This window comes from Chamaea fasciata, unplaced genomic scaffold (genome assembly GCF_029207755.1).
Source record: "Chamaea fasciata isolate MVZ Bird 193981 ecotype frontalis unplaced genomic scaffold, bChaFas1.0.hap1 SCAF_9, whole genome shotgun sequence".
NCBI lineage: Eukaryota > Metazoa > Chordata > Aves > Passeriformes > Sylviidae > Chamaea > Chamaea fasciata.
The window spans coordinates 19362346-19375215 of NW_027094094.1; the positions used below are offsets into that span (position 1 = coordinate 19362346).

A 12870-nucleotide genomic window follows, 5' to 3' on the forward strand; every position below is an offset into this window, starting at 1 on the left:
GAGCATCACATCCCCCTCACTGCCAGTGCCTCACTATGCCCTGCATAGCACTGCTGCGGGAACTAAGGCAGTGCTGCCTTACCAGCACTGCTGCTGGAGACCCTTTCTTCTGTCTCTGAAAGCTCCCCTGGAGAACTATACTCTGCAGGCAGGGCTGCCCAGCTTTCCAGCTGAGATGTCCCCCTGATCAGGCATGGAGCCATGCCAGAGATATAAGAACCCATATAATGCTGTGCCCAAAGATGCCCACATCTGTAGGCTTGGACCTGAACTCCTGTGGCCATATGACAGCAGCTGCCCATGCAATAAGGAAGGAAGTGGAAGCAGGACATCCTGGAGCTGGTGATACTTTGGTTAGCTCTTGAGATGTTGCTTTTCTCTTGACAGCGTGATTCCAGCCCAGTCCCCTTGGGATTTCATTCACCGTCACAGATTGTCTGTTACATTTCAGATGTGGATTTGACCTTTATATGACTGATCACTTTGTGGAGCCTTAGCTCGTCCCCATCTTCCTTACTCTCTTAGCTTAACCTTGTGCTTCACTGGCTGGCAGAAACAATAGTAGGGCCAAATCGGGCCCCATTTCTTACCAGCGCTGCTTAGGAATTGCAGGAGTGAGCCAAATCCGTGCTGCCTTCCAGCCTAGGAGCCCAGAGGACGTCACAGATGTTAATGAATTAAGCCTGACAATGCAGTCGGGTCCTCGGGGGAGGAAGGTAGGATGGGCCCCCACCTTCCCGCTTGGAGGCACAACAGCAGGGCTCAGACGCTCAGAGTGCTGGGTAAGTGATTAGCAATGTGGGAAGAAAGCCTTGGCTCCCACCTCTGAGCTATAATCACAGGAACGCTTGCTCAGTCTAATCCCCTGGGCTATTTTTTTTTTTTCCTCTTTCCCCTGGGAGCAATAGGCTGCCCTGCCCCTGTCTCTTGTGGCTCCCCCGGGCCTCAGAGGCAGCCCAGTACATCTGATGTGCCAGACATCCATGCCCCCTCCTTCACAGGTTGTGCCAAATGACCACTATGCCAAACAGGACAGAGTGGAAAATTTCCCCCTCTCCACTGGCTGCATCTCCTGCTCAGTCAAGCCTAACTAAATTACGCATCGATCCTCGTGCTTTCTGCAAGGCTGCCCAGCTCTTTGCTTCTTCACAGGAGCAACTGCCTGAAACGTCTCTGTCCTGCCCATAGTCAGCTGGGTGACTGTAGCTACTGATGTTTCCTGCCTGACCTGGGAGGGACAGGCAAGAGGCTTAAGTGTGGGGTGGGCACTGAAGATGGAAAGTCTGAGCACATCCCCACCGGGCCCATCTCCTACCGGCTTTCTAGGTCCCTGGTGTGGGCCGGGCTGCAGCAGCAGCTCTGAAGCCTCCCCAGCTGGAACCGAGTGAAGGTGCCACCTGGCCCCTGAAACTCGGGAGATGTCACCACCGCGGCCCCCCCAGGAGGGCACAGCCACCTGCTCCCGCTCTCCGCGGAAAGGAGGCAGGGACGGCCAGCTGGTGCACCGGAGGCAGCTCCGGCAACTCGTGTGGCATCAGCGTCAGGGATGCTGTCCCCCCAGGTGGGATGCCCGCCGCCGGCCCCTCGGCGGGGCTCAGCGCGGCCGGGCGCCGCGGGTCGCCATTGGCTGCGGCGGGCGGGGCGGGGCGGCCCCGCCTCTGTCGGGAGCCGCCGCCGAGCCCGGCCCGGCCCGGCCCCGCTTCAACAGGCGGCGGCGGCGGCGGCACAGCGGCCGCGGCGGGCAGGGCCGGGCAGGGAAGGGCAGGGCCGGGCAGGGAAGGGCCGCCGGGCGCCCCGCCGGCCCCTCGCCGCCGCCGGCAGGATGATCGGCGTCAACAGCATCAACAGCAGCGCGGGGCGCATGCGGTCCCGCTCCATGTGCTCGGTGCGCTACGGGCGCAACTACCGCGGCGTGGAGACCTTCTGCTACGGCTGGCCCCAGCGCTCCCGCACCCTCAAGCCGGTGCTCTACACGGACCTGGTGGTCAGCCGCATCCAGAGCCGCCGCAAGAAGAAGCCGGTAAGCGGCGGTTCGGGGGAGCGGGGGGCCCCGCGGGGGGATGCGCAGCGCCCTGCGCCCCGGCGGGGACACGGGCAGGTGAATGTGCCCGGACAGTCACCGTCCCGCCCGCTACAAGAGCCTCAGCCCTGATACGGATGTAGCGAGCAGCCAGCCCCGTCTCTCTCTGCTGCCTGCTTTCTGCGGAGCCGGGTCTCCGCCGTGCTCTCTCCGCCCGAGGGTCCCCGTCCCCAAACCTGGATTTTTCCTCCCCGCCATCCCACCCCGATCACGGGGGTGGCGGGAGCGCGACAAGACCTGGGTGACATTGCGCCGCTTACCGTGGTCTGGCAGCAGTGCTTGCTCGAAAACATCGCTGCGAGAGGAATCCAGGACAGAGCCGTACCGCTGGGACCTGCCCTACGGCTTAGCGTAAGTGACAGGCTCTGCGGGCTCTCTGCCAGGGGTTGCACTGCGCCGTGCCCTGGTCAGCCCAGCCGGGACAGACTGGCACCCACCTGAGCGTCGGGGAGAGCCGCAAGGCAACGCGGAGGGGTAGCGCCGCAGCCCCGACTCCCAGCCGAGCAGAGTTTGAGAGGACGGAGTGGCTGCGTGGACGAAAAAGGGCTGTTTACTGCCAGGAGCTTGCTCGCTGTAAGCCGGCATCCGTTTTGGAGGTGTTAGGCTGGTGCGCATCGGTCCTAGGTGGGAAGAAGCGAACTGGCTGTCTCTGGGTGCGTCGTGCCTCGGTGTAGTAGCGGGAGAAGAGCCCACACCGGCCCCCCCCCTCGCAGGCAGGCTGGGGCAGAGCAGTCAGGGTTACCCCAGAGCTACTTGGGCTGCCCCCGTGGCCAAAACCAGCCCGGCGGGGCCATCGGGGCCGTGCCAAGCCGCGGTGCTGTCATAGCGCAGTACGGTCTGGGGGCAGCATTAAGTTGTGACGCACTCGGATGGAAACATGCAGTTGGGAGATGATCGGTCGCTGCTTCCCGCGCTGTGAGGCTGCACTGGGAAGTGTCTGCTGTCCTGGGGGTGGTAGTTGCCTGTGCAAGGAGTGGTTTAAATATTTTGAAAGAGGTTGATGCAGCTTGCAATGTTACTGAGTCAAAACCATGGGGCCGGGATGGGTAGCTGTCACCTGCTGCCACCCATGACTGCAGCAGGGTGAAAGGTGATGCACAGGACATTGTCCCCGTGGCAGCCAATTCTACGGGCAAAAAAATCTGTCCCCAGGTCAGTCTGCTCTGTGTGCACACAGGAGCCCCTCTGCAGCAGCAGGGTGGGTGGGAGGGACACGGCGGTGTACGCAGCAGGGCTGGTATGTGCCAGGTGATGAGTTGTTCTTGGGCATGGGTTGTGCATGCTGTGGAGGTGCACGAGGTGCAGGGAGGGGGGTGGGCTGCCAAAGTGAATTAGGGACCTGACGTAGATACAGTTCCATCTGACATACAGCCCTGATCTTACCCTGCTGTTTGGATCTGTGCAGCTAGGGTATCTGTGTGCCTGGGGACCCTCACAGAGCTTTGTGGCTGGGTGTAGCAAAGATATTTTGCTAAGGAAAAGTTGGGGACAGACAGCAATTGAGCTTTCATATTTAAATGTCGTCAGTCACAGAAAGAGATAGAATGACTGCAGGAAGGGTGCTTGGTGGCTGTGAAGTCTGTCTTGAGTGTCCTGAGCCCATAGCTGGTCACAGGGCTGACAAGAGGAGGGGGAGCCTTGAAATGCACAGGGCATCTTGCTGCATGAGAGCTGAGCACTGTGTTAACAGAGGAGCTAGCAGACTGGAAAGAGGATGTCTCCATAAGAGTTATGATACATAAAAGAGGCACTCCAAAAAGGGTTAAAACCCTCATCTGGGTGCTGAAATTCCTGCCTCAACCTTCACTTGTTACTTGGGTGCTGGGCTCCAGCCCTCACTACAGTCCAGTGCCAAAGCTGTGTTCAGGTCAGCTTGCTGCTCAGCTCCACAGACCATCACTGGATCTGGTCTGATCTGAGCTGAGGAGCTGAAGGCAGGTGTCTTCTCCCTACCCTGCTTACGTAGGCTGGCCCCAGCAGAGCTGGCCCTATGGCTGGGCTAGAACATCAGAGCCACCTGCCTGTTGCTAGTGCGGTCCCTCAACTGTCCTTGAGACGTTTGGTAGAGCAGGACTCACGGACAGCCTCTCAGCCTGCTTTTGGGAGGGAAAGCACCAAAGAAAGATGTTGATTCAGTTAGAAATCCCACTGGGACAGTACATTCCTAGGTCTCTTTAGCGTTGCGCATGTCTAGGGCCGAGCTGGCTGATTGGCCTGGCATGCTGCAACAGTGAGCTCATAACCCAACAATGGGAAAAAACCCCAACCATGCTTGGGGTCGTCATCCATAGTGGCATGTGGCCAGTGCCCAGCTTTCTCTTGGGTAGTACTTGCAAGCTCCGAAATGCCAAAGAGTTGCTGTACTTCAGGCCCAGGGGAAATGAATCCACGGAGCAAAGAGAGTCTGGAGAGAGGGACCTGCTGAGAGATGAATTTGGTGTCTCTGGTCTCTGCTGACGTGGTTGTGAGTTAGTCTTCAGGAACCTGCGTCACCTGCACTTCCCCAGCAGAAATGATCTGTGCACCAAAGAGCCCGGAATTCTGTGGACTGACAGGCAGTGGCTCTGCTACAGGACCAGAACAGCAGGATGGGCTTTGTGGCTGGAATGCATATCCTCAGCTAGGACTTGGGCTGAGTCCACCAGCTTTGTACCTGAGATTGGTCTTGGTTGGGGCTGGTGTTTTGCCAAGCAGAATTTTGGCAGGTTTTAAGTGTAGATGTAAAGCTTTGTGTTGCCCTCTTAATCCTGCCGTTTTCCTGTTTGCCTCTCACTGTCCCCTTGCACAGGAGTGTTGAGCAGCCCCTGCTTCCTGTCTCTGAGGTGGGGTACTTTCCAGGGGCTGCTGGAAGTGGGCTTGGTGGGATGCTGTTGGGGCCTGTAGCAGGCCAGCTGGAGCCTTTTGAAGCCGTAAAGCAGTTCAGCCTTTTGAAGTATTCACCGAGAGTCCCAGAGCCCAGGTTTTTGTAACTCAGGCTGTTATCCAGCACTTGTCCATCCTGAATTACTCCTTGAGCATCTTCTTCTATTGGCTCATTCACTCACCATTTAGCCACAATCCTCTCACAAGCCCTGCATGGGGCTGGGGTCCTCTCCAGCTATCCAAAATCCCTGCTCAGCTGGCTCACATCTCCCTTCCTTGGGGCAGGGAGATGACACTTCTGTGTATCACCAGTGAGCCAGATGGAAGCCGAGCCGCATGTGCCATTGTGCCCACTCTTCCTGAGGTGCTTTTCTGCTGTTTCCAGTGCCCACTACTCTGTGCCATTTTTTTAGTCTCCTTTTTGTGTCTGTTGGTTCTCAGCATTTTTCAGCTGCATCCCCAGCAGTGAGTAAGATCCCTTCACTTCTGTTTCCCATAGAGACTCGTTATCATCTACATTGCTCTGAGATCCTGCTTATCCCCCTGCTCTGCTCCCGGATTATGTTCTGCAGGGCTTTGGATGGCTTTTTTTCTCCCAGATTCTTGTCTAAGTCTCTTTGCTCCTCTGGCTGCCTTGCTGCCAGGCCATTGGTGGGTACCTCCTGCTCACAAGTTAGCATCCTGCCCCTCTGGCACTGGGACTGCATGAATGGGTCTGGGATCAAATCTTCTCTCAGGCTGTGAGGCCATTACCACTTTGTAGGTTTCCTGTCTTCCCAGGAGAGAATTGAACCCTACTTTCTGCCTGCTAGATTGAGACAATCCCTTCCCTCCTCTGAGAAACAAGCTGGTGCTATGCCAGCATTTCCCCAACAGAAAAGTGTGGAAAGAGCTGGGTTCCTGCACCATCCTGGCTGCTGCTCCTCTTGGGAGTGATGAATGTCCCCTCCCCAGACACCGCTGGGGCCTGTCTGCTGGCCAGCATTCCCGGGCCCCTGCACGCCTCCAGCTGTACTTTCTCAGCCACCAGCAAGATTTCTCAGCAGCAGTCTCCGGCCCAGTGATGGATGTTGACAGCTGCACGAACAGCCTGTGCAAGACTCGATTATTTTCCTCCAAGGATGATGCCTTCCAGATCCTGCTCTGAAGCCCTCTGTGAGCACTGTATTGAAACCCTCTCTGGAGCCTCCCTGACTGCAGAGCTGTGCTGAGCACTGCTGGCTTGCACCCAACTCAAACCGGACAAACACTTGGGAGTGGGGCCCTTGAGTATCCTCCTGCAGGCAGGCTTAGCTTGTTCCTGTGCAGAAATACAGGCAGCAGACCCTGCTTTGCTCACGTGGGTGGTGTTTGGATCTCCAAGGAGGGAAAAATGTTTGAGAGTGCTGGGGAGGGGATAGAGGCAGGCCACAGCCACTCCAAGCACCTGCCTTGACCAGCCAAGAGGACAAGGTCCTCTGAGGGCCTCATAAAGGACAGTATGCCAGTGTCTCTGCGAGTTGCAGGGCCAGCACCATGCTGAAGTCTCTCACAAAGTGTGCTCCTGCTCCTGCAATGCACTGCCAGGGAGTGCTGGCTGCTGCCATGAGCTGGTCTCTGCCAGCCCAGGGTGGGTGGCTGACTGCAGTGAAGTTGTTGGCTGTGGTCTCTTGGGGCATGGGGCTTCTGGAGGCCCTGGAGCAAGCTGAGGTTCCACTGAGCAGAGTGAAGGCATGCACCAATGAAGTCTGTCCCAAAAGCTTGCTCTCCTTGGGCTCAGGCCTCTTGAACGGTGTCATTTTTACCAGCTTGGAACACCATTGAATAGGGAGAAACAGCTCTCCCAAGCACTTGGAAATGTTAGGTGTGCCTCACCATTATACTGCTAAGGCTGTGGCACTGTCACAGGCAGGTAGAGACAAAGAGTAGGAGAGGGCAAAATGCCAGGGCCACCCCCAGCATTTCTTTGGGGTGGGGGGGGTTGCAGATTCCGTGGCCCTCAGGATGAGGTGTCTGTAACCTTAAATCGCGGTCAGCTGGCTAGCCCAGTCAGAACAGGGCTGAACTGGAACAAACTGACATGGCGTTACCTTAACCTCCAGTGTCCCTGAGCCACTTTGGCGTCCCTCCTCTGTTCGACGGAGCAGATCCCCAGCCCGGCACCGCTCTCCTGCTGACCCCCCACTCTTCTCTCTGCAGGCGCTGTACGGCTCCATCAAGAATGAGAAGCTGCAGTGGGCCATGTAAGTACCCTGCGGGGGATGCTGCTGCATGGCGCAGGGTGGGCAGTGGATCCACCCGGCCCCAGAGGCCGCACAAACCACGATGCTGCTGGGCAGGTGCCCCTGTGGGGATGAGGGAAAGTGAGGGAGCTTGGGATGGGCTGGGCTGGGGTCCAGGCAGTGTACCCGTTGGCTGCCCTCAGCACTGCCATGGGGCCCCTTCTCCAACGTGCTGGGGGAAAGCCACCTAAAGCTGGCTTCTTGCAGCTTCTGCCTGGGTTTGTGCCTTTGTGGCTGTGCCCGGGGTGGGAATAGACAGGCTATGGAGGTGCTGTGGCTGTGCTGGGGCCCCACAGGGTGCCTGCACCTTCGCCCACAGCTGCCATCTCCAGCAGCAGGAGTGGCAGCGCCTGCGCTGCAGGGATTAATCAGCCCGGTGCTACCCAGCACTGAGCGATGTGCTCGACCGCTGCCATGGAGACGCCGGCAGATGCTGAGGGGTTTAATTAGCAGCTGAGGGAGTGAGGAGGCAGCAGCTTTGGGCTCCCACATCTTCCTGCAGGCGGGGGGGAGTGGCACCGTTGCAGCCTGCCCATAGTGAGGGGCTGAGCCCCGGTGGGAGCGGGCTGCCTACATCCTGCCCACACCTGCTCCTGTCCTTGGATGATACTGCCCAAGGCCTTCCCACTACAGTCTCCCTGCACCCCTTTGCCTCTGGTCCTGGGCCCTGTGGTCTGGCTGCCACCCTTAAAATGTGGGGACCAGAGCCTGGGTCTCTCCTTGTGGGGATGGTCCATTCCATACCCTCCTTCTTACTAGCTGGGGACCTGTGAGCCTGTATGTCATGGGCTGGGGGGCTGTGGTAGTGCCAAGCCTTAGGGTACTGCTCCTCCATCGCTCCTGGCTCATCAGCCTGGCTGGCATCTGTTGTATCCCCGCACAAAAAAAGGCTTCTCACTCCCTGGGGCAGGCAGGGGTCCCACCCTGAATCAGCAGCAAAAGCCCAATGCCTTGTTGTTCAGGGGACCAGGCAGCATCTCAGCTGTCTAGAGAGACAGGGGCACACAGGCATGGCTAGGTTTGGGATGCTCACCTGTGCTGATGGATGACTGCTCATCCAGGCCTGCTGCTCCTAGTTTCCCTTTCAGAAGCCAGGCCTAAAAGTAGCACCAACCAGTGGGGAACTTTGTGTTTGCTGTCCCCAGAAAGGTAACAAACTCTTTCCCCACCCAAATCTGATTGGCAGAGATGAGGAGGAGCTGAGAAAGTCCCTCTCGGAGCTGGCAGATCCCAACCCAAAGTCCATCAAGCGCATCAGCAGCTGCAGTAACCCCTTTCTGGACTTTTCCCAGGACTCCAGCATTGCCACTTACAAGCACGGGCTGTTAGTCCGCAAGATCCACGCTGATCCTGACTGCAAGAAAAGTAGGTGCCTGGGGAGCCCATGGAGGGTACTTGGGGCAAGAGGATACCGGTGAACTCCAGAACTGAATGGGAAGCAGGGCAGGAGTCACTATGTGATGTCTGTCTGTAGCTTCATGCCAGCCTCCAGCATCAGTGCCCTGTCTGTCTGGCTGGCTGTGTCAGGCATAATTCAGCCCTCAGGCTGGGGACCTGGAAAGCCTCTCCTTGCCCACAGAGCTGAGAAAGGGGCAGGCAGGGTGGTGGGGTGGGGTCTCAGGGTTGCAACCCTGCCACGGGATTGTGTGGATGAAGGGAAGTGTCCAGTGGTGTGATAGACAAGGCACACAGCGGGCTGCAGCAGGTTGGGCACTGCCAGACACGTTCACCATATTCCCCATAAAATCCCTTCTAAGCCCTGGCCGTCTAATGCTGCCTAGATGTGATTAGGTGCAGCCGCCCTTCAAAGCCAGCGTTACCTGGCAGGCAGCACTGCCTTGTCCCCGTGCCCGAGCACGGAGGCAGTGGCGAAGCCGAGCACAAGCAGCGAGGCGGGGAGCGCAGGGGGGCACAGGGGGGAGCGCAGCACAGCACTGGCCCCGGGGGGCGGTAGCAGCCCCCCTGCCTGCAGCACCATCTGCCAGCCACGCGGCCTGCACGGGCTCAGGTGCGCAGGGACAGTCCTGGCGTGCTGCCCGTCCCGGGGGTGGGGTGGGGTGACGTGCATTGTGGCAGGGCTGGCTGGAAGAGGGGGGGGGTTGCCTTTCCCCCCGCTCTGTTCTGAGGCTGATGTCTGAGCTGCTCTCTCCTCCCCGGCAGCACCCCGAGGGAAGCGCGGCTGGAAGCCTTTCCACGCCATCCTGAAGGGAATGATTCTCTACCTGCAGAAGGTAGGCAGCAGGACCACCCACATCCACACCAGGGAGAGGGATTGACCCCAGACCAGAGAGCGGGTCACAGCAGTCTCCACAGCACTGAGAGAGGGCCTGCAGCACACAGCATTGCAAAGCCTGGCCTAAGCAGACTCAGCACCCTGCATGTCTGAGCTCTTGCCTGGGGGCTTGGTGGCATCCCTGTTTCCAGAGCGCCTGGGTACAGCTTGGGCAGTGATAGGTGCTGCTGACTGAGAGCGCTGCATGCAGGGGGCTTGGCTGGGAAGAGAGGGGCACCAGGGTCTTTCCCCTGAGTGGAGGGCTGGGCTGCACATCCAGCTCCCTGCAGGCACACACACAGGGAACTGGGAGCAGTGGGGAAAAGCCTCCTGAGCTGTTGCCAAGCCAATGTGCCTGGATTGTGCATACTCTCTTTCCAGGAGTATAGCATGAGCTGGAAGCAGAGTCCACAGCTGCCTGGTGGAGGGTAGTGTCCAAGCCCTGCCACAGCCAGCGTTAATCTGCAGTTTCTGAAACCTCATAGAGCTGACTCATGGTGGGGTGCATCCCTGAGCTGGCTCTGAAACGCCCCATGATTTGCAGGAGGAGTATAAGCCAGGGAAGGCACTGGCAGAAGAAGAACTGAAGAATGCTATTAGCATCCACCATTCGCTTGCCACACGAGCATCTGACTACAGCAAGCGACCCAATGTCTTCTACCTCAGGACAGCTGACTGGAGGGTCTTCCTTTTCCAAGCACAGTGAGTCTTTCAGGATCCCTGGCTGGCCCCACACTAGGGCACAGGAGCTCCCCTGACTTGAGTGTAGGGTGGGATGGGGCTTAGGGCCGCCTTGCTCTCTCCTGTCCTGGCCCTGGCCGGAAGGAGAGGGGCCTGGTGTCAGTGCTGAGCTTTGCCCTGCTCCTCTTTTTTCTACCCCGATGGGTTCAGGTTAGCTGTGGGTAGAGTCCCAAATGCCATGGTGGGCCAGGGCCAGGCCTGGGGGTACTCAAACCTTGTCTGCAGAGCAGATCTGTCTGTCTTTGACAAAGATAGCCCATCTGTATTTTGGCCTTTTTCCTCAGGAACCCTGAACAGATGCACTCGTGGATCACACGCATCAATGTGGTGGCAGCCATGTTCTCTGCACCCCCCTTCCCCGCAGCCATCGGCTCCCAGAAGAAGTTCAGCCGCCCGCTGCTGCCCAGCTCCTGCACCAGGCTGTCTCAGGTGGGCCCCGGTGTGGGGGCAATGGTGAGCCTGGGACAGACCCCCGGATCTGCCAGTGGCACATTCCCCTGTGGAGGGATCTGTGTAGTGCTGTGCACTCAGCTGCCTCCCCAGTGAGGTGAAGGGCCAAGGGGTAGACAGAGAAAAGGGGTACTGAGACTGGGGGCAGACAGTGAGGTTTTGTTCCTGGCAGTGGGGCTGGAGTCAGGTGATGGTCAGACCATGGAGGAGAAAGTGGTCCCACATCACGGCTTGCAAGGTCCTGCCAGGGACCTTGAAAGGCAACTGACTGGGGGGATTAGCTGGCACTCGTGCATACCCAGGGCAGTTATTCATAGAGCAGAAAGGATTTTAAAAAACACCAGCCTAGTTTTAGAGGGATTAAATTCTTCTGCTTTAAGACTGCAGTGAGCCCCCCTACAAGGTGAGAGCGGATTGCCCCCGAGAGCCTGTGATTTTGCCTGCCATTAAAAAAAAAAAAAAGAAAAAAAAAATCAAACACAGCAGCAGAAGCTGAGATCCTGGCTGCTCCTAGAAGGGGTAAAACCTGTTCTATCCCTGGGCAGCTTACACTACCAGGGGGACAGAGCAGGGCACTGACATAGTGCCGCCCTTCCCCAGGAGGAGCAGGTGAAGAACCATGAGACCAAGTTCAAGACAATGTCAGCAGAGCTGCTGGAGCATCGTTCCTCACTGCCTGAGAAGAAGGTGAAAGGCAAGGAGTATGAAGAGCTAAAGCAGAAAGAAGAGTACCTGGAATTTGAGGTGAGCTGGAAGATGCCCCCCTCTGCCCTCAGGCCCTCTGCCCCTACCTGTTTGGCCATCCTCAGCGATGGGACCAACCCATCCCATCAGCTGAATTACTCTGCCACTGCCGTGGTCTTGGACCACGAGCATTCCTCTGCCCCGGGATGCTGGCTGGGTTGGAGGGACCATGAGCATCCCCCCCCTGCAGGGATGCTGGCCATGACAGTACCCAGCTTGCCAACCTCTCTCTCTGCTGCACTGTGCTCCTCAGAAATCGCGCTATGGCACCTATGCCATGCTGCTGCGGGCCAAGCTGAAGGCTGGCTCCGAGGACCTGGCAGCATTTGAGTCCACCCTCTTTGACACAGCGGGTGGGGAGGACGATGGCCTGAAAAAGTCCCACTCCAGCCCCTCACTCAACGCAGAGCCCTCCAGCACGACCACCAAGGTGAAGCGCAACGTCTCAGAGCGCGCTGGCCGCCAGCCCCCTGGCCACCCCCAGAAGTCGTAAGTGTGGGGCCTCAGCTGCCTGCACTGCAGCTCTGTTCCTGTTCCCCCGGCACGGGGGTGGAGGCCGTGTGCCTGCCGAGACCCTGCATGTGTCCATCTGTCTGCGGCACCAGCTGGAGGGGGTGACAGCCCTACTGCAGCCGCCAGCACCAGCCATGCAGGGCCATGGCCCCTCCACTGGAGACAGTGGCAGAGCAGGACGGTCCCCAGTCCTTGCCTGCAGGAGCTGCCTGGCCCCATGAGACTTGTTCCTGCCCCTCCTTGTCCTGCACTTGGCTGCAGGACCTACTCTTGCTGCCCTGGGGAGTGGGAACAACTGAAACCTATCTGCTGGGCTCAATTCTTCAATGGCTTAGAAAAAAAAAAAAAAAAAAAAAAAAGACAAGTGCAGAAAAACAAAGCCAGCGGCCGCTTCTCCAGCTCCATCGTGCCATGTGGGTAGATGGGAGGGGGCCAGCCCTAAGACTGTCCCCTCTCCCGGGGCTGGTGGCCAAGGAAGCCAGGGCAACAGCACCTGGTCCCTTCTCTGCCACCTCAATCACCTCTGCACCCTCCCCGCTTTCTTACAACTTTTGAACAGTTTTTGTGATACAGTTTTGCACTTTTTAGTACCAGATCGAGCCGACCACCAGGGAGGTTTTCTGGGGGGGCTACTTTTGATGCTCTTTGGGAACTGTTTAAAAAAAACAAAACCACAAACCCAGCCATATCTTGTAGGCACTGCACTCTGGGGGAAGGAGTTTTTTAAAAGGACTCAGGGGGCGATCCAGCTCCCCACACCCCCACCTTGCAGCAAGCTGAGCATGGTCTACTGTGTGTACTGCTGCTGCCTGCTCCCCAGCTCCACTTCAGCACCAGCAACCCTTCAGGGAGGCAGCCCTGTGGCTGCCAGTACCAAGGAGGCAGCCTTGAGATGGCAGCACCCATTGCTGCACGTGTGGCTGCGTAGGAGGCTGATGTACCGGTGC

At 58.2% G+C, this 12870-nt stretch overlaps 1 protein-coding gene across 2 annotated transcripts in view; it reads left to right on the forward strand.

Moving 5' to 3' along the window:
• The window catches only part of PSD (pleckstrin and Sec7 domain containing), a 37484-nt gene extending 25197 nt beyond the window's left edge, over window positions 1-12287 (forward strand). The window contains exons 11-17 of one of the 2 annotated variants that reach the window (XM_066191313.1): window positions 7121-7164; window positions 8390-8568; window positions 9364-9434; window positions 10020-10177; window positions 10501-10645; window positions 11267-11410; window positions 11664-12287. In XM_066191313.1, coding sequence (XP_066047410.1) covers window positions 7121-7164; window positions 8390-8568; window positions 9364-9434; window positions 10020-10177; window positions 10501-10645; window positions 11267-11410; window positions 11664-11903 — 981 coding nt within the window. In that variant the 3' untranslated portion in view covers window positions 11904-12287. Of the gene's footprint in view, window positions 1-7120; window positions 7165-8389; window positions 8569-9363; window positions 9435-10019; window positions 10178-10500; window positions 10646-11266 lie in introns of both variants that reach the window. The other variant, XM_066191312.1, reaches the window with a different exon arrangement.
• The last annotated feature ends 583 nt before the right edge of the window (window positions 12288-12870 follow it).